This window comes from Trichoplusia ni, chromosome 9 (assembly GCF_003590095.1).
Source record: "Trichoplusia ni isolate ovarian cell line Hi5 chromosome 9, tn1, whole genome shotgun sequence".
Taxonomy (NCBI): domain Eukaryota; kingdom Metazoa; phylum Arthropoda; class Insecta; order Lepidoptera; family Noctuidae; genus Trichoplusia; species Trichoplusia ni.
Window position 1 is genome coordinate 8,565,741 of NC_039486.1, and position 21,615 is coordinate 8,587,355.

General features: G+C 35.4%; 1 protein-coding gene and 1 long non-coding RNA gene across 3 annotated transcripts in view; one reads left to right on the forward strand and one right to left on the reverse strand.

Moving 5' to 3' along the window:
* Window positions 1-21,615, forward strand: part of LOC113497795 (hemicentin-2) — a 60,192-nt gene that overhangs the window by 16,552 nt on the left and 22,025 nt on the right. Inside the window, exon 2 of the mRNA XM_026877527.1 lies at window positions 20,051-20,237. Within this exon, the coding sequence (XP_026733328.1) occupies window positions 20,051-20,237 (187 nt within the window). The remainder of the gene's footprint in view (window positions 1-20,050; window positions 20,238-21,615) is intronic.
* On the reverse strand, window positions 12,895-16,853 carry LOC113497796. 2 transcript variants are annotated; one of them, XR_003400924.1, is made up of 3 exons: window positions 16,281-16,853; window positions 14,287-14,399; window positions 12,895-13,999 (listed from the first exon to the last, which is right to left on the reverse strand). It is a non-coding gene; the product is annotated as an uncharacterized LOC113497796 (long non-coding RNA). The 2 variants fall into 2 exon arrangements; XR_003400925.1 differs by having other exon boundaries at window positions 14,287-14,402.

The window sequence follows — 21,615 nt, forward strand, 5'->3', positions numbered from 1 at the left end:
ATATATTATACTAAAACCTATTCAGACGAAACAATTAACAGAACATTCTCAAGCGACAATTCAAACAGTCTTTGTTTCGATAAACTAAATTGTTGAGTGTAAAGTTTGCGTATTGGCAGCACTGCTAGCAGTCAAGCTGCTCGAACGGCGCGGGCGCAGCCGCATTGAAACGTGATCGTTTTTCTTACCTGCCCGAGCGCCCGCAGTCTATGCATAATATCTCCTGTCGCATCACAACTCGCCTAACCACGTTATTTCAACGTGCCATATGCTGCACTTGGTCACTTGCCCGTCAAGGATTTTACAATCAGATTTGAATGGTATTTTGAATGCATACAGCTGTTGATACGCTTATGTATTGCAATGTATGAGCGATTAACTAAAACTGTTGTGAATTGAGTACTTAGCCCAGTAGTAACCTACACGTTGGTCGGCTAATGTGATTTGGAAGTCACCACCACGCCACGTTCTCTATTCAGAGAGTACGTTCGTACGTACACCAGGCATTCGGCAATGAACCACGTAACAGTATCGGTGCTATGCAACCTGAATATAAAAAAAACACGTGCGCAGTACTTTTAGAAGGTTAGAACTTTTGTATTCCTTTTATATCGTTGTTTTATCCTAAAAATAATAAAAATAAAGTAATTCATAAATCTGTTACTTACATCTTTCTTGAATAAGATAAAACGAGCAATAAACCTCATCCAGAAAAGACAGTGTTAACTAAGCTTGAAATATTATGAATATTCATCAGTCATCTTGTCTTCAGTACGTTTCATTATTCGCCTTTTTGTTTGTGTATTGTTGATGAGTCCGCAGTGCTCTCTGACCCAGACAATGCTCTTTTTAATCAATCGCCCATTCTGAATACTTTATTATACGAGTCATAAATAATACTTCGTCGGTATGTCTGTGTACGGTACGCGTATGACGACTTCCGTGTCATATTAACCGAATTCGACTTGATTTTTAAAATGTTTATAAAATTGTGGTGAAGTGTTACGAGTTAAGTGGGGCTTAGCTGTTTTAGTCCCGGATGTGTCGCGGTGCGGGGCGCGTCACATGTTAGCTCTTACCCAGACGTCGCCCTTCGTTCCGCGCACATGTCGCCCTGTTGAGCAAAAAACACTCACAAATATCGCACCCGCATCGACGAAGAATAGTTCCTCTATAATGACACTTTGAAGTTGTTATCTAAACTATCAACTTTTCAAGTGGCCCAATACTGAGCACAACTGTTATCGCAGACTGATAGCTTTCTTGAACGTATAATGTATAACAACGACCGAAAACTGTTTCAGATAAAGCTCCATCAAATTAAAAAGTAACACCGAAATTATATTGTATCTAGCAAATTGAAGTGGTTTTATAACGTTATAAATTCTCTTAAGAACAAGCTAGCCGTGAATGATTTCAATTAACAAATTGGCTCTTGTATAAATTAATTTTTATAATAAACTTTGGACAGGTTGTTTAATCGACAAAACCGACTGACTCGACTTTTCGTCGCTCCCTCTGCGGGATTGTTATTCATACAAATGTGTAGCCGTATAGAACAGGCAAATGCTTACAAAACAAGGGCGGTTGAATCAAAAACTTCATTGTTTAATTAATGAGACTTAAACAATATCTGTACAGCTACATAATTCGTCCTACATTATTCCAAACATAAAATTATCAGGGTTAACGCTATCCTGGGAGATATTAGCAGCAACCAATTTATTCATATGCTGGTACTTTGCCGATAATGACAGGAGAAGCAAGTCGAGTGGCAATCCAATCTACCTAATGACAAAACTTCCTCCTAGGAAATTCGCTTTACGCCATGCCAATATTAGCAACACCAATTAAAATTGGATAACAACTTTCGGCTGTTTTAAAGTAGTTGTGTAGGGGAATTTGCAACTGTATGAATTTTTTATAGTGATTTTCTAAAGTTTTGCTGAACTTTTTATTGATAGCCACAAACAAAAAAGGTCTCGACGAAATTTTGAATGAAAATGAGATATCTACGAAAGTTATTTTTGTGAGGAGAAGGATATACCTTGTTTTGGTTACGTTCAGGAAGTGAATTACACTCCCGAACTGTTTTGAAGACCAACATAGAAGTAAACAGTAGCGGAGTCTAGTACTAATACTGTACTCAGCTACAAAGTGGTTTCGTGGTGGGTAAACGCACACACGAAGCCTGTTAAATGTGCATTGGAAGCTTTTGCAGCGTTCGCACAGCATGCAATCATAGTGATTTAATGTTGCATCATGAGACTCCTGAATTAGTTGCCTTGCATTTGTTTACTAAGCTGAACAACGCACATAACCCAGTGGTTAACATTTTACGTCGGGTAGCTCGAGCATGTAGCTGTATACCGCGCGGGCTTGTAAGCTAGATTAAATTATAATTATGGAAACGTGTAACAAAAGAAAGACCATGCTGCTATAATAAATACTTCGCGCTTATTTTGTTTAAAGCTCACAATAACCGCGAAGTATTAACGCTCTATCTACAAATTAACAGAAATGCATTCGAATATTTTATAAGCGTCTCAAAGTAAGATGATTAAAATGTATCAATACAATATGGTATTATTATATGCGTACAATTCTGCAAAGTGTATTCTTTTCTTTACAATATCATCTCGAGTTTCTATGAGACCTTATTTGAGAGCAGGTAGGTGAGCGCGACAATAGATTTTGGGGATGCTTAGGATACAACAAAGAGACTGAGGTGTACCTCCTTACCTGAACCAGACTCAAATGCACATAAATAATAATATTTTCGTCTCCAACATGTTTTTGAGGGACGTATTCTTCACTAAGTACAATCGTATCGCTATGTTCGTAAAACGCGAGTGAACCTGAATGTTTAACAAAAGCGATGCTGTTAACGAAATACAGCACATCGTTAAAATCATTTTATACATGCCGAGCACAAATCTCCTCGTCAATTTATTATGGAAATAACACAAGGATTCGTTCAGGATTTACAAAAATATTTTTGTAAAAAATAATCTATGGCCCAACTTCCACACTCGTTACCCTAGGGGGAAATCAAAAGAATATTTGTTTCAAATGTCGTTTCCAGGTTTTGTCGGCATAATAATAAAGTAAGCAGTCTTAACAAAAGTATACAATTTAAACGGAGAGATTTTAAAAGCTTTTGTATAATAAGTCTATTTCAATCTTTATAAATAATTACGTTTCAATGAATAATTAATGTGCATTAAAACAGGTTCGGCCTATTCCAAAGGCGTTTTGCAGAATCTACAATTCTGAGAGAAACTGGGTATATTTTCATTTCATCTGTAAGACTTTATGTTAGCCCTAGCCAATTGATATTGCTAGAATTTTAAGCTTTAATAGAAAACGTTCGAACGTATGGTTGTGACAGGGCTAAGTCACGTGACTAATGGAAACTGAATGGGTGTTTTTATACATTTTAGCGTTTTGTATTTTGCTAACGATTGGAGGAATGTGACTCGGGTGGGGTGGCAGCTGCGGCTAGGCGAGAATAACAACTACGATGCTAATACGCTCACAACTGCTTTTCTTGTTTATTTAGATACTTGTTGAAGGCGGAAACTTTGAATGAAAATCTGTGGAACAAGTTTCGCTTGTGCTTAACTGCAGAATGTTTCACTATAAATCCTAGTTTTAAATATCATGTGTACGAGCACGTTTATAACTCATGTTATATTTGAGAACATATTTCAAGATTTCCTTCGTTATTAATTTGGTTTGCTGTTACTGACATTGGGTTCTGTATTAAAATGCGATTTTTGGATGAGAAAAGACAATAAAAAAAAATCATGTTACAATCAAGATACATAAAACTTAAAAGATTCATCTGGACACTCTGCCGTAAATAACAAAAAACACCGGTTTTGACTCGCGCTGTAGAACGGAATCCTAAAATTGTGAGCGATACATCATCTGCATAGAGGCTTTTGGTTTATCCTTTGTTATTTATGAAACGCACCAGTTTTACGAACTTCTTCGTTCATAATTTTAAATATATTTTTCATGATATACATTTGAGGTTAATATGGAATATAAAGCGACTGCTTTCAATCTTCGTATTCGGTTCTCGTAGTACACTGAATATTTTATTATACTTAAATAAAAATAAAACGCGAACAGCGTCTGAGTTGTAAGAATTATCGAAACTTAAGCGCATCAATATGTATTTTAAGCAAATAAAACGAAAATCCCAAAAAAAAAAAACAATTTATTTTCGTGAAACGTGATCAGCCATATGTGTGTATACTTGCAAAAAGGAATTACCCTGGAAACAACATTTGGAATGTTTCATTCGTATTGCAATTAGTTATAATCATTGGGTTATTATCCATTATGTGTGTGTAGATTCCCCATTACAGGCTGATTTGTTAACATTAGTGCCGGATAGGCGCTGAGTGCATTACTAACTACACTATTGTATTATAACTTCCCTACCTTGTTAGCCGCAATAAGCTCCTGAAGTCCTAACACTCGCTCCCCGGTTAGTTACTGTTCATATTCAACTATTGGAATATAAATTAATAAGCACTATCCTAAACTGCTTCGATTACTACAATTCACAATGATCCTTGAATCCTTTTTGAAACTTTTCAACGAATTTGATTATCAGTTAACATTTTTATACAGGCTTTATTCTATATGATCTGACAGTTTATAAAATTTAATTTATTTTAAAATCCTTTCTAACGAACTCATCAGTTCAGCCTTTTATGTAAATGAAAAATAATACTTTTAAAACTCGTTCAAATTAGATTCATGTTTTTCATCTATATTTGGATTTATTTAACATGCGAATATACACGTAGCATTAATATAATCTCGTAGCGAATAGAGTTAGAATAGCTATCGTAGCATTATCCCCCATTTATGTCAGTAATTACGTGTAATACTAAAACGGGCACGTATTGTAATACTGGCCAGCTCACTGGCCGCCCGTAGAACAGAGACAAGAAGAAGGAATGACCAGCAGGTCACGCGTTTTTGTCAGATTTTGATTGAGCTATTAGTTAACTCTCCCAAGAGGTGACGAAAAAGAAACCTGTATGCATTTTTCTTAATGCTGTCTTGTAATGAGATCGAACATCCTTAGTGAGACTTAGCCATTAGATGGACTAAAATTGCACAACAAAACTAGACCAATTTAGAAAAACAAGTTATTGAATTTACTTCGTTGATAATTAGAAGCTGCGAGACATGAGGCACTTCCCCGTGCTCGTCTGTTCCACGGTTCAACCGGAGGACAAAGGATTCGCTTCATGAATGCCGGGAGCACCATTGATCGTCGCACTCTGTAACTGTCAGACACTACCAGATTGTTTTAACTGACTTCTAAACGGATGACTTATTTTCTACGAACTCATTTTAACAAAACGATTCCCATTTTATTGTGCAATGTGTAGAGTGAATACTACTTTTATTAATGGAATACAAGATTTATGATAAGATTTTAAAATCCAGTCCAAGGTGAATCCAACATTTGGCATCATTCACAACGACCTATCAAAAAAGTCAAATTCACATTTTATAGCAGGTAACATAAAGCTTTTGCAATATTTAAATAAAATTAAAATTGTACCAACATAAGCTAAATCCAACCTTGGCAGCAGTTGTAGCGAGATATATAATAAAGTGCATGGACGGATTTTAAACGTTTATCTATACTTCTATACTTCTATACTAATATATAAAGCTGAAGAGTTTGTTTGTTTGAACAATCTCAGGAACTACTGGTCCAAATTTAAAAATTATTTTTGTGTTGAATAGACCATTCATCGAGGAAGGCTTTAGGCTATAAACCATCACGCTGCAAGTAATAGGAGCGAAGATACAATGGAAAATGTGAAAAAAACAGTGCAGGTATAAATCATAACTTATATCTTCTACCCACGGGGACGAAGTCGCGGGCAACAGCTAGTGTAATTATAAAATAATCCGCTTTTACATCATAAAGGATACGTAGACAACCATTCTGGATTAAGTACAAGGCACCCCAGCCACTGAACACGGCTTCACGAAGTCTTGCTGTAAATACTTAAAAAGCCGCACTTTTAACCCTTATTACGATTTAATATTACAGGAATTACAAACAAATTATACACTAAACAATGGAATAAATTCCGAAAATGATAGATGGATATACGGATTAGAACATTTAAATTAGGCAGTAATGATAAAGTTTGTGTTGATATAATACTACATACACAATGTATGGCGACTGTGAGTGCTATGACGCTGTCATTATCCTTAACATCACGAGGATATCTGAATGTAGTGCTATTAACCAAAATTCTGTGTAAATCACGTTAATCAAAGCCTCATTAAACGGCGTTGATTTAAGTATAGGTATGTTGGTTCTATAAATATACATCACCCTCAGTGCACAACGTTCTGAAAAATGTTTCTTTACAAAGTGTTTAATTACCAAAAAATATTCATGGATATCGTGGTCGTATGGCAATTACCGCCTCGTCGACAACCCACTTAAATTAAATATTTACAGAAAATTTAATAAACTCGGTCTCGTTAAAATGCCTCACATTAAACAAAACAGGAGAAATAACTATATATGTATGTATGTAGGTACCCTGGGTTTCCTATTACGCGGGATAGTCCAACTAACGTTTCTGCGTCAATCTCTCTTCGTTGGTTTCTATGCGACATATATTTTTATCCGTAATGCTATTTGTAGCCAGATTTTACTTAGCGTCAGATTTTTTGAAGAAAGGAATACGAAAAACTATTTCTGAAGCAACATTGAGGACGTCGACGTCGCCTTCAACTATACAAGGAAAAATCATTTTTGAAAAAATGAAAGGAATTTTTTTGTGTGGTAGTGTCAACCACATGTGGCGCACAAAAGAGCCTATTTATTCAGATTGAGATGGGTGAGAGACCATGTTTAGGTTCATGGACACGTATAGCCGTAGACAGAGGTAGAAATAGACGCTCTCGGAATACCAAACAGGACTCTACATAATGTTTAATTAAAATAGCTTCGATAGAAGTTTCAAACAATAGATAACTACGAATTGTAACTACGTATCTAGTTACATACGATTTCGTGTTTAAATTTCGTTTGTATTTGTTTCAACAAATATTTCCAGTTTTAAAACGTGTTTTGTAACGGGTCTAAAATAGATAAAACTGGACAGTAATGGCTTGACAGCACTGTAGACAAAACAAAAACTTTTTGAAATTATATTCCCGAGCCTTTTAAAATAAATAAATAAACTGCAAATTATAGATAAACTAGACAACTACATGGATATGTATTTAAAAAATCATCAAAATATCTTTAATGGGATCTATATTTTTGAACCAAGACTTAAGGCACTTTACATAGCGAGGATTATAAGTGTCCCGATAAGTTCCGATAGTCCCGGATTGTACTTACGTCTAAAAACAGAGTCAGCCAATAACAAAACCGATGCCAAACTTCTGGATATCCCTTCGGGGAAAGCGGCATCATAAGAAACACACACATGACTATAGGTGGTTATGTAATTAACCTACGTAGTTGAATTAACGACAGCGGTCTTTGTGACCGGTAAATAGCTCGACTACGGTATCGGTAGTAGTCCGAGTGCCGGACCCACATACGAAGCTACGTAAGCTCCATCGAACTGTCACGACCGTTAGCCACGCGAACCGTTTGTCCCCAAGACCTCACCACTTAGCACTCCTCACTTAGCCGGTTATACCTCTATGACATCAATTCATTTAGATTATTTATGCCACAACTAAGTTGATGTAGTTTAAAAGTCTTAGAAACTACTAAGGAGGCACTAGATTCTGATATTTCTTTATTAACTATTGATAAAAGGGTAATAATATTTATTTACACAAAGTTTATAACTATAAACTTCAATATTCTATTTCTAGTTCTCGCGCCTTGCTTTCGAGTACAGTTGAAATTGTTTAGCGAGAAGTTTTAACAAGGTGCCTGAAGTCTTGTGACAAACGCTGTATCGGCCTTATTATGAGTTCGTTTATATTCAAAGTTTCACCATGCTTCTTCATGTGACCTCCTTCGATGACCATGGCCAGAGCAAACCTATTGGTACTTAAAATTGTTTTCGTTTCTAAAGCTAAAACACATCAGAATAGCCATAAAGCCTGATTTTATTAATCGCATTAATTTTATTGTGCGTATAAATGTGCGTAATACTTTAATTTAAGTTTTGAGACGGTTATAGCTTTGAGAAGCTATTAATTTTATTAACGCTATAAGTTCTATCGTAGACCTCGGGCTTTGCGAACAAAAAAAGCTTAAACTTCCACAAATTTAGTCGTATTGAACTATTAATTTAATTGTAAAGGCCTGCGGATTCAGGTCAAATGTTTTGTTATTTGAAACCAGAGCGATCACTCCTGGCATTGATAAGCACTTAACCGAGTTTTAAATGGCAACCACCTCTAGGTTTATGACGCAGAGGTGAATGTCTAAATGTTCACGATATAAAATTTCAATCAAAGTTTATAGGTTTTCAATCAAAACTATTCCAGATGTGTTTGTGATGTGTTTGCACAGGCCTGCCGACTGCCGTCCTCGGTGTACCGCCGACAATATTTATATACGTGTTTGTTTATTTGCAAACGGCTCGAGGAGTTTGATGAGATATGAGACTGCCATTTTCGATTTACCATCAAGTTATTTATTTTGGGGAACAATTTCATTTCAAAACCTCGTTAGATGCTCCGACGTAAGATGTAGTCCGATAACCTCCAGTATTATAAGAGGGTTCTGGAATGGAATAACTAAACCCGAAGCCTTTCCTGAAGCGTATCGGCTCGAAAATCTTCTAAGCTATATTGTTTTGGGTCGTCACTTCATTTTTCCTTTATATTCAATTACAAAGTGTACGGATTGAAGTGTTCGGGTAAGCTTAACTTAAAACGCGTAATATTGATAGATGATACAAGTGATCTGTTTGCGAATGATGTCAGCTATAAAGTAACAACCCGACACGTTGTGGCGCGGCGGCGGAGCGCGGAGCCCGCATGCTCCCACGGTCTCGTCTTACCGATGTGTGCGCCTTGCCACCACGCTTCCCACTTGATCAGACAACTTGGTCTCGCCATTAACAATGCGGAACACGTGTAGCCAAGCACCATGTATTTATGTATATGGTATTATTTAAGTAGAACAAAGACTTTGTTCATACACAAAATGCACCCGTTCATAGTAAACACAGCTTTTCATTGTAGACTGAAATCTTGGAAGTAGAACCCAAGTGTTTCATTTACTAGCTGCTTTAAGTAGGCGATGCACAATATATTTTATAGAGCAATCCTCAGGGGAACGTTTTCGGATACGAAACATCTCAAACAATTTTGCAATGTAGTAAGAATGCTTTATTGTTTTCTCATAACATTTGTCTGGTTATATTTTCCTAATGCGAGGCCTTAATGACCTTTTCTCTCACAAAGTTCTCATATTTCGTCGCCATTAGTCCTGTTCTACTCTACTAGGCATAGTATGTTAGCGGCTATAATGTTTTAGTTTGATTATTCGTTGTTTTATTCATAGCAGGATATTAGATTATTACTAATGATGAGCCAAAGCACAAACAAAGAATATTTATGCGTAAGTAATCATATTCGGTGAACTGTAGGTAATTCAATTCCAAGGCAAACCTTCTCTGGTACACATTTTCTGTTATATAAGCATAGCCTCATTAACATGCGTAGTCGAGTGGAAGCTAATGTATTACCCTAATTAATCTGTATTAGCAACAATGTTTGATAACAATATCTCAATCCTAGACGCATCTGGCGCGATTCTGTCCCACGACTCGACAAAAACGACAAAGCGAGGTGATTACATGAAACAATGGTTGTGAAAGACGTCACATTTAACCGTCGTATAAATAAAAATGTATGGGCGACTATGTCCTTTTTTCAATTTATATTATCAATAAAATTCGTTCACATAAATGGGTGCCATTTGTTAGTCGGGCGGGAGCGCGGCGGCCTACCGCTGTCGCCGTTGACATTCAATGTTGATTCAAATGCGTACACGTCCCGACAATCCGCGAACCGTACTTATCACCACGCCATTTATTCTAATATTCCTAAAGTGTTATAAATAGTTTTACATGAAAACAGGCGTTTACGCAAATTCAATCACGAAAAATAAATAGTGGAGACTTTTTGACCACAAATTCAATGTTTTAACATAGAAACTATGTGGAAAAATTCAAATAACTTAAGCCTTGAGGATGGATCAATTACTAATAAATTTGAAACGGCCGCTTTTAGTTAAACATTCAATGAAAGATTGTAGCCCTCAGCTTGAAGCTCCTTTGTATCTTAGAGACAACTTGACTGTTGAAAGATTATTTATGAATTACTTTGATATTCTATTTTAATTATTTTCAATCGCTGTCAAGGGTCTTTTGATCAGTTTTCATCCGTCGCTGATAAGAAATCAGAAATTAACTGTTATTATTTGAATATTGATTGGAGGGATCTCTCTTTTAGTTTTAATACAAATGTAAAATAATAACAACCTTACTTTTAAACTATTGCCAGTCGCTTTCTTTGTAGACTATTTGAATAGAAACATGAGTTTATAGTTATGGAGATTATCAGAACAAAACAAAATGGTTATTTGAAGATTCTTAAGCATTTAATAAAATAGTTATGTTTAAGTTTTTTTTTCTATTCACCTCTTGAAAATTTATTCACCCAGTTTTACGGTACTCTATATGTAACTACGAAACGGTTATTTTATTAATTTTGGATTATGTTTCAATTAAAATAAAAACAAATGTATTGAATCCCACAAACAACCCCTCTTTAATAGAATTGATTGAAGTTGTTTCAAAATAAACGTACTCGTACAGTTGTCAATTTCGGCTATTACCGATATTTCCAACCGATCATTTATGTGATAATTATCGGCACTTACATTTTATATTTAGAACACAAAAGTATCTAGGGATTTCCTTTGTTCTTCGGTTTCTATTTGACACTCGATCTTTTATCACTATTCGAGATTAACGAGTTCGCTACAATCTGCCGCAGCTTGCGGTTGCATGTTGCAGCATTTATACGTTGATTTATGAACAGCATCTTCCTCCCCGATTTGCCTTTTAATTTTCTTATCCGCTTTACAACCAGATTTTACATTCTCATTAACTAATGCTATCGGCAGTGTAGTCCGTTTTATTTATTGTTTCCACACACCAACGTAAACAATGATATATCAGAAATTAATGTGAAGATGACACAACTTTTGTCGATCGTCGTGTTGTAATAATAAATAGGCGTTGATAATAAGAAGTGATAAGCGCTTTCTAGTTTGTCATTCGAAACGAACCTTTGTACTTTTGAAGTTGTCGTAACCTTAATTGATTCTACTGCCGGGTCCTTGAACAAAATCAATAATTCTTAATATAATAAATTAAGTACGTATATAAGTCGAAAAAAATGTTAAGTATTTGTGCTTTGGGCGTACATCGCTTTTCATGAACGTCGCTCCATAAATCATAACTGAACACATACTCGCAGGAGTCATAGGTACACACGTTATGTACACGTACGTATTTGTTGACCCAGTTTAACTTATGATTGCATTACTTCGTATATTTAAAACTTATATTGAAACATCTGTTACTAGGAACGCCAATGCAGATGTTAAGAAATGTAGATCGATTTAAATAAACTTGCTTGCACCGTGTTTGTTGATATAAGGAAATGATGAAACTCTGGCCGGCCACTGCTGAGTTACGAACTCATAAACACAAGCATACCGATGCCACTTTGCAATATTTTCACTTTTCACCGCTAGCGGGAGGGCAGCTGAAAGACTTACCGTGTGCTGTGACATCAGTTTGCTTACACTTTCTTATGTGGTTCTGAAAGATTTATATACTTAGTATTGAGGCACTAGAAAAAGTGGTACTGGGATTCATTCTACACCTCTTTGCAAGTAGATGTTTCTAAAAAGAAAAAAGAAACTCTCGACTTTTGAAGATAATGGGTATTATTACTTCCATATTAGATGAAGACAGACAGGGCTGTACGTGAACTATAGATATTTAAAAACAGACAGAGTTGAATAATTTGGTAGATTATTCTGTACAAATTGTAATAACATTATAATTATAGAAATAATACTAATTAATAAAACAATAATACATTATTAAAATTACCACGTAAAATAACATCTATTCAAAATGTTATTTCAATCACAGTATTTATATAATATGTTAATAGCGACACAAATTAATTTCTGATAGTACCAAGCATTTAAAATATGAAAGTTTTGTATTTATTGAAATGTTAATGTTTATCACACATGATATTATGACATGCGCGAATGATGGCAGAACGAAATTGATTAAAGCGGAAATGTTTTAATATTATATATTTTAAAATATACTTTTCGCGTTTTGTCAATGTAAGTTAAACTCTCCTCGGTACAATGATTAAAAACATTACTGCCAAAATCGTTTAAAATCATCGTGATTTATTTCAAACGAAAGAGTTCATATACAAAAGCCTGTGAAACCTAGCTTTACTGGGTCTAAGTTAATATTTGTTAAGTGAATCCGCTTAGCAGTTCACTTAAATAAGACTATTTATACAGGCTAAGTAACAATTATAATAGGAGTAGCTTTAATTTTACGCGAATATAAGTACCTAAGCTTAAAGTAAATAATACTTAACATTGTATATATTTACATCCAATTATAACACGAAATAGGCCTTGTCCTGCTTACAGTTAAGGTTATTATAATTGTTTTAATATTATACGAACGTTTGTTTTAGTTTTCTCTGTGTGAATATTGTTTATAGCGGTATGAAAGACCATCTGTCTTTTTTTGAGGTGCGAACTCTGTTCATACGAAGTAAATAGAGTATAACAAAAGTACCCATGACGTGTGATTACTGGTTCAGCAGAGAACAACTTGGAGCAAAAAGAGTCCTTTATCCACCAAATAGGTTATTAATACATATGAAAAAATATGAAAACAGGTTTACCAGTGTAAGGAGGCAACAGTCAAAAAGAAATACAAACGTACCGAGTTGCTTCCTCATATTTGTATGTATTGCGCATTGTTATTTTGATTGATCTTATTTTCTACGGTACAATTTAGCCACACACTGCAATACAGTCTAGTTTATCACGTACTATCGTATAACTCGACCTTGCTGATATTGTTGCCATTTCGTTCGCTCTCACTGCCTTTTACTATTTCAACACACCTAACAATGCTCCTTATATACTCTACGTGGTTTAATCGAACAATTGATCAGAGAAACCATTCAACCTTCTTTTAAATTATTTTTAACATTCTTGTTACAACTAACCTCTGCTCGCATTCTTATTTAATGAAAATAGAAGTCTTTGTTCTTGAAACGCCCATGCATTTTTAAAGTGAAGAAAGTGCTTCATAAATGTTTCGAGACACCACGCCGCGTATTTACTAATTTACGGTTGATTTTTTGGGCTCATCGTAAATATGGCTGGAATAAATTTTCACGGCGATGAATATGAAACAATGCAACCTTCCTGAAAAACTGGCAGCAAGGCGTTTTTGTATTCATTATATTATCGAGACTGATCAGAACGGAAATATCAGATTTACCAAAAAGTACGGCGAAACGTGCATTAACTTTGTGTATTGAGTAAAATGAAAACGAGCATTTCATTTATTTCATGCTAAAACTCTTAACATAAATCTACAAATCTACTTTCAGCTGGACGCATTGGAAACAAGGCAGAAAATTCAGAAAATGTCACAACAAAACCTACGTGATCGTTACAATCGTTATTCAATTAAGTATCTAGAGTAGCAAGAGTCAGATATAATTAATAATTTAAAAGCTATTGGATTTTGTCGAGTAAACTTGTCACTTCGTACACTGTACGGCGAACTTGCGTCACGAAGTTCTTGCACAAAGGGATAGCTGCGTCGGTGACAGGACTTTAGCCCAAGGTCTCAGCCTTTTCCAAGTTTCAACGTACCTTATTTACAGAGAAGACAGCAAACATTATTTCTTGTAGGTGAACTTTGAATGAGTTTTAATGTAAGAAAGATAAAGGACAGTTTAAAGATAAATGTTCCTTGTTCTACCAAGTTCCTTCGCGTTTAAAAAGGAAATAATGTAATGGATGACGCCTGCATTGACTTTAAATTTGGCGAGCCCATAAAAATGTAGGACTAACCTTAGGACTATTATAAAATCCACTTACCAATTAGTCGTAGTTTTACAAAAAGTACCTATATATATTCATATCAAATTTCGTCATACCTTTCTTACTTTTCCATAATTTAAAATAAGTTCTTCATCTCTATTAAATGACAGTTGTAAACATTTTTCTCCCTAATTCAGTTTTTTTTATGTTTAAGAGTTTCTTCATTAACCTGCTAAAACAAATTGAACATGAGAATGTTAGTACTTAAACTGCTAGCAATCATCATATTAAGCTTATTTCATCATTTTAATTTACATAAGAAGTGGCTACTTCAGCATTTTTGTAGGCTTAACATACTCGAGTACGAATAAAAAAGAAAAATTCTGGAATTACGGGGAAAATACCTACAGACTGACGTTGCATTTTATTATGAGCGGGTGAAGGAAATTGTTACATTTCGAAACCATACATCCTAAGCGGGGCGTTGAGATTAATATTCGGTAGTCATAGTGAAGGCGGGAGCCCGGCGTCTCCAGGCAGACCCTCACAAGCACCTCTAATTGAGGTGAAAATAATTATAACATTAATCATGGCCGAATTAGTACCTAATTTTCAGACGACAAACAAAATTCATCCATATTCTACTACTAATAAAGATGATATTACTTTGTAATAATAATATTCAAAGGTCTCACAGTCAGTTACCGTCTTCAGCTTTATTACAAAAATACTCCTTCATTTTCACACGTAAAAGCTATTAATTATGTAAATACCGATTGCAATAAAATTGTGTAATTATTTTGCGATTAGTTACCATATATCATTGATTGTACAACAGTGTATAAAATTGCTGTGAATAATTTCTTTACCGTAATGGAGGTTATTCACAAACACGGCATTTATATTATTTTAGGTGACCCGTACGTTGGGTGTAAATATTGCGTAAGATGCTTACATTTATTTAATAGACGTAACGTCTATTAGTAGTTAATAAAAACGAGAATCTGGGGCATGTACTACTAGGAAACCGTGTTTCTCGGGTTTCAATCCTCCCGCCTTTAGGTAAAGGTGGAATCATAAATGTCTGTTTAGACATGGCATGCCGTGCCGCTCCATCCTCCTAGTCCGGAAACGTATGTAAGAGTTACTTTTTACTTGATTTATTATTGTTATGTATAATATTGGTAGATAGTTACAAATTTGGTGCATAAAGAAAGGCATTGCATTATCAGGCACCGACACGCGACTCGGATGATAAAGCACGATGATTCAGGTTTAGTCAGTAAAAGTCTGACACTACTCACTTCATCGCCCAAGAAGGTTGATGTCTTTGACAGTTCCCCACCAAACTATAAAATTTTAAGTATATATTTATGCCCGGTAAAGTGGACCGGTAATTCGGAGAGCAGGTGTGAACGGACGATAGATTGGCGACCTGATTATACGATTGACATAGTTAAGTAGTAAGGCTTCGCGCTTTCATTCCTGCTCATGATAAATATTTTGTCATCTACCCACACATGCCTACTTAAGGCTTCAGGAACACATTCGTATCAGATTGAACATACACGTTACAAGGACAATCTTCAGATCTTCAAGATCAAAGATAAAGGAAGAAAAAATACTTCAATATTATATGAATAAACCATTTAACTTACAAACATACAGACGCGGTTGAATTGATGAAATTAAAATAAAACTATATTTACGAGCATTATTCATAATGTGGGAGATATTCCGAATATGAAAAGATCTTAGCGTCACAATATTCGGACGAAATAACATTAAAAATAACCGGGCTTACTACCGGGCACTTCCCTGCTACTTTATTTAAATGGCACAACAATATTACATTACACTTAAATCAAAATGAGTAAACCCTTGTTAATGTCAATATTCTCCTGAGATGGCGTGGAGTTAAATTAAATAAGTCATGTTATACAGTTCCTGATCTGCGGCGAGTGAATTAACTTGGGCCCGGCTTAATGAAAACTCATTTAAGGCAAGGGTCAAGTAGAACGCTACGCGAACCTTCGTCTTTCGACTACATACATATTCACGAACATTTTCTTAGGATTAAAACAGCTAAGCTTTTGATTTATGAACCCACCTTATAAATACTTCGGACTGGTTTGACTTTTAGTCATATTTATGGGCACATTTAGTTCTCGCCTCATTATACCTTCTGGGCCTATTTAAAGTGAGAAAATCGTGGCTACTAAAATAGGTTATGACATAAATAAGTGATTTACTTCAATCTAAATGTGTATTTTTGCTTGAAATAATTCAACTAACCACTGCAACTTCTCGTAATTGTTAGTCAAATTATTCAGTTTCCATGGAAACGCCAAACATGTTGTAAGAGTATACAACGATAGTATGCACTAGGGAAATACTTAGAACAAACACCCCAAAGAAACTGCGGAGAATAAATAATTGTTAACGTGAATTTGTGTCATTAGCAATTGTAATTCGTAACAGTCAGCGATAATGGTTTCCGTAAAGCAAGGCTTTTTTCTCACGTGTTGCATATCGCGAACTTGTTGCTTTTTATAAAAAGAAAATGCTGAATATTCTTTTTATTTCGTCATCTAAACCTAGTGTCCGTACTTTGTCAATCGCTGTGAATGTGCTGAATCTTTACAAAATTCATCGAATGAACATCAGTGTTTTGCTCAAATATCTTTCGACTTTTTGTGTCCGTATATCGAATTTATATATGGCGCCAAAGTATAAAACGTGTTTGGAAAAAGATCAAACTAACCCAACTTTAAAAACATGGCGCTGATAGTCGTTACCATCTCAATCGTGTTTTGTTTTCAAATCACGTGTTATTTCCCCAAGCATTTACCCATAAATTCCATACTTAATATTCTAATATTGTCTTACACACTCAATATGTTCTACAACATACCATGTAAAGCACCTACATATATGTAACACTTTCCGTACATTTTATAAGCTAGGTTTGCTTATAACATTCATTATTTTCAGTATGAAGTATGAGTACCAAAGTAGAGCCGAGGATAAATAAGGATTGTTTACAGTTGTCTAAATAAAGTGTGTTAATTATAAGTTACCGTTTACGTTATAGTAACATGAAGGTGATAATGTGGGCGGTGTTGAGCGCGTGTTAGGGTCTAGTGGTTCCAGTTCGAAGCTCCGGTAGCCGGCGCAGGCAGCGGCGCACGCGACCTCGTGTCATTGACCGCCGCGCCGGTCGCCGCGTTGCGCCCGCGCCGATGCCGTTGCTGCTTCTACGAATGGGTGTCAAGCTAAGGATGCCAGTACCAACACCTAGTCAATCACCGGAATAAGAATGAGGAAAATATTTTTTGATTGACTCACAATTCTGCAATGAAAGTTTGTGATTGCACAATAATGCTCAAGCTTCTCTGATATCACCAATTTCGAAATTTTACCTCCTACGCACTTAAGTTCTGACAGTAGTTTCCCAGACCTACATATTTGAACCAAAAATTACCTTCCGATGACAAACTCTTCGAAGTTACAATATACCAATATTTAAAAAGTAATTTGGGTAACCCTAACTTAAACCGTTTAGATGTACGAGCGAAAGAGACGGCCGTTTAATAACTTTCTATAAGACGGAGTAGGATGGCAAGATTCCTGTTGTGTAGATAGAAAAAGAGAAACCGGTGTGAGAAAAAAATACGTTAAGTCATTGTAATTTTGAAAAAAAAACGTGTTTTTATAGCAGAACTGATGAAAAGGGACAGAAATTAGTCGTTGAAAATATTTAACCATTGTAATGTTCAATATTCGATTATAAAATATTAGTTTTCAAACTAAGTTTGAATAATGTAAACGGATTAGAAATCTAAACTTTGACATTTGGTCCATTCATACCGAGAACTTGTGATTAGAATGTGATTCTCGGAACTCGTTTCCAATGGAATCGCTAGTGATGAGTATGTACGCGTAAATGCCGAACACGTGACGAAATAATTGTTTTATTCATTTGTTTTTACGGGTTTACTGTAATCGATAAACGTTTCTTCTACTCAAATTACAATGCACAGGTTTAATACTCGTTTTGAAGAATAGACTCAGGGTCGGATTTTTACAAAAAAATATTAAACACAACGATCGTAACCATTAAACACAAAAGCAAAAGAATTATACAATTAAAATAACGGTATTCTAGAATGATTTTAGCTAACTTTCAAATTCTCAATTTAAGTTCGACGTCCTCTGTTCCAAATGATTTAAATCATTTACACTGTGCTGCTACAATCCAGGGTGCATTGATAACATAATAAAATACGTACAATTAGATTTGCAGAAATATTGTCCCGCCATTGTTAACTATTTCAGTCTCCCACGAGTCAGGTGGCCGTTTCCTTTGTCCAACAATAAAATAGTATTCTTGTCGGCACAGCGAAGTTATTAAACTTATAACTTTACTTACACCTGAATTACCTCAGCTAAGATTAATTTCCTTCCATATTATTTTAACAGAGAATTTAAAAATCTATTAATCACGCCAGTTTATGATTAATGGTGGCATTTCTTTTATAATCATAGTCTGTATTATATCTATGTCTTTATGTGTTCCATTACTCCATGTTCATAAATATATACGATTACCACTGAAAATTGTTATTTGAACCTTTATTAAAGTTGTACGTGGGATTTCAGAGACGTTTTCGGAATTTCAACCCGCTCATTGGTAGGCTCATAACTGGTTTATTGAATAATTGAGAGATATGATACACAGACGTGCCTGTACGAATCCGTATCAACACTGAAAGTGAACGGTGTTAAATTCTACCTACTCTATTTGTATCAAATCACAGAATTAGTAATAACATAATTTGTAATATTTTGTCCTAAAATTACTCCCGCATATTTATCGGCGTCGTTCGACTAGTTTCGTACCTAACCGGTCCGGAAATAAAAAAGTACGCCTTATAATTGAGAATCCCTAGACGGAAATTGTTTTAAATTTAATCTATATTTTTTAAGCTTCTATATAAATTTCACTCGCAAGTTTCAATAAACATTTCTTAATATACATATTTAAAGATTATATTATGAATGTTTCGTAATGGTTTTGTACATCGTCAGTTTATACTAGACACATTTTTCTAAAACCAAGATTTTACGCCCAAATAAGGATATGGAATAAAAAGCCTCCGTAGTTCGCTACACAGAGGTTTCGGACAATTTTCCTTGCCACATGCACTCTGCTGGAAGATTTCATTTTGCTGATCTCAAGTATATATTTACGTGAAAAATCCGTGACCTCAATTTGCTGATTCATATATTTGTGGCTCATGCCAGTGCAAAGGAAACTGCCTGAATCGATTGTCGAAGTGAAAGTAGTCGATGATTAGTTTGTTCTTTGTTTAGACTCGAGAACTCGAGAGGTACCAATCGAAATTCCGCTCGACTGAATAATTTACGAATCTGTAGGGCTACGGATTCTATAATGAAATGTGGCACAACATTGAAACAAATATAATATTAAATTCTACACATGAAAAGATACACCACTGTATCTTTCCAGACTAACGAGCAATTAACAAAATAAACTTTTCTAAAAAGTAAGCTTTAAAAGACGCGAGACTAAAGAAAGATACGGGAGACGGATTGTTTTGTTTATCCATAATGATGTAGCATCTAGTTAAGTGAAAGGGATTAAGAGTGTGTGGAGAGGGACAGCAGCATCCAAATATATTGCGATCACTAAACGTTAGCCGAGCGTGGTGATAATGGCAATATTCCCAGATGTTTATTATGGCGGTTTATGAGATGGCCTATATTAACCAATGAGTTATTACATCCGCGTTATTTGCTGGTTTATGATTTTGGTGTTATAGACGTGTGTTTAATATTTTGATTGGTTTGTTCCAGTCGGGTGCACGGTGCGTGGTGAGGACGAGCAGCACGACGCTCGGGAAGGCGATGACGTCACCATGCAGTGTCGCTTCGCCCTGGAGCCGCTCGCCGGAGAGTCGCTCACCTACTACTGGGTGAGGAGCACCGCCAGCGGACACGACAACGTCGCCATCGGCAACATCCCCCTCGAAACTAATTACCAGTAAGTTGATTAATCCTTTTTTGCCTGTTCTACCTCTGTTACCTTTCTCATGCAGGTACATATTACATGACCGTGTACAAAAACATAATATACCTGAAGCAAAAACTACGGCATTTTTTTTCTATTTTTGGATCACTTGTTATGTGGGTTCGTAACAAGTTTTTTGCTTCAATATAAGGATGTTTTGGTGTTCCTTTTGTATATGGGTTCTAAGGTTAAATGTGTCAAAATGCAAATCCTAGTTACGCACTAGTAGATACTTATGTTACGACCATCCGTAGGCTCCCCTCGCGTAGTTCTATAAAAATATCCCTTTTTATGTCTGGCCTAAACAAGATATTCAAATACAAACCGATGCCTTGTATGAACATTGGCGGACATCTGCCAACCCTTGAACAAAATAATTAATATTCATAAAAAAGTACGAAGTTTACGTAGGGTCAAAATAAAACCGCTTTAACTCTTCAAAAAAGTAAATTATTGGGGGTTAAAACTTATCTATCGAGTTAATAACTTTTATAACGTAAACGTGCAAAAGCTACATTTGTTTTTACTGTAGCTTTAACGCCACTGCAATTTACATAAAGAATCGAGATTCAGTTCAGAATGGTTCTTAAAGTGATTTCACTAAAAGAAGACCTAATACGAAAATAAGAAATACATTTATGTAATTTCATGCACGAATGGGTACATTGAATGCGATACGACATCGCCTAATGCGACGAAGATAAATTCAACGTCCAAAATATATTTATTTTCAAGAGTACATTATAGGAGCCGACACTCTTTAAAGTGTGTCTTAGATAAATCCCCACGAGCATAAAATTATACGTAAATTGGCGGCGCCGAGGGAGTTTACTGTTGTGAAAAAGAAATGAAATTAGCCGACAGTGATGACATGACAGACAGGGAAAACGTAATTCAATGTTTTGCGGTGTTGTAAGGGAAACACTGTAATTTATATTTTTTGTCTGATTCTATTCTTAGTGAATATGTCAACTGAAGTAATAAAAAACCTTGGAACAAAAGGATATTTAAATCGTTTCAGCCTTTCACAAATAGAATATTCTCTACCTTTAAGAACCTCTTCTGTTCCAGACATTTCTTAAGCTCGAATCTATTAAAATATTACAATGTTTTAGATCGTAACAACAAAGTAGTACCTCGTACGGCCACTACCTGAAAATGACCTCTAACCTTCAGCATGTATTAATATTAGAGGGATAAAGCGTATAAACAGTAAACTGGAATGTTTGACCTACAACGACGTAACACCTTTTAAGAATAGCCGCTCTGTAGCCTAATCTAGTCGCCAAAACACGCTCCGTAAAAGAGGGAAAATGATACATTTAACCCTGACTCCCGTCTATAAAATAAA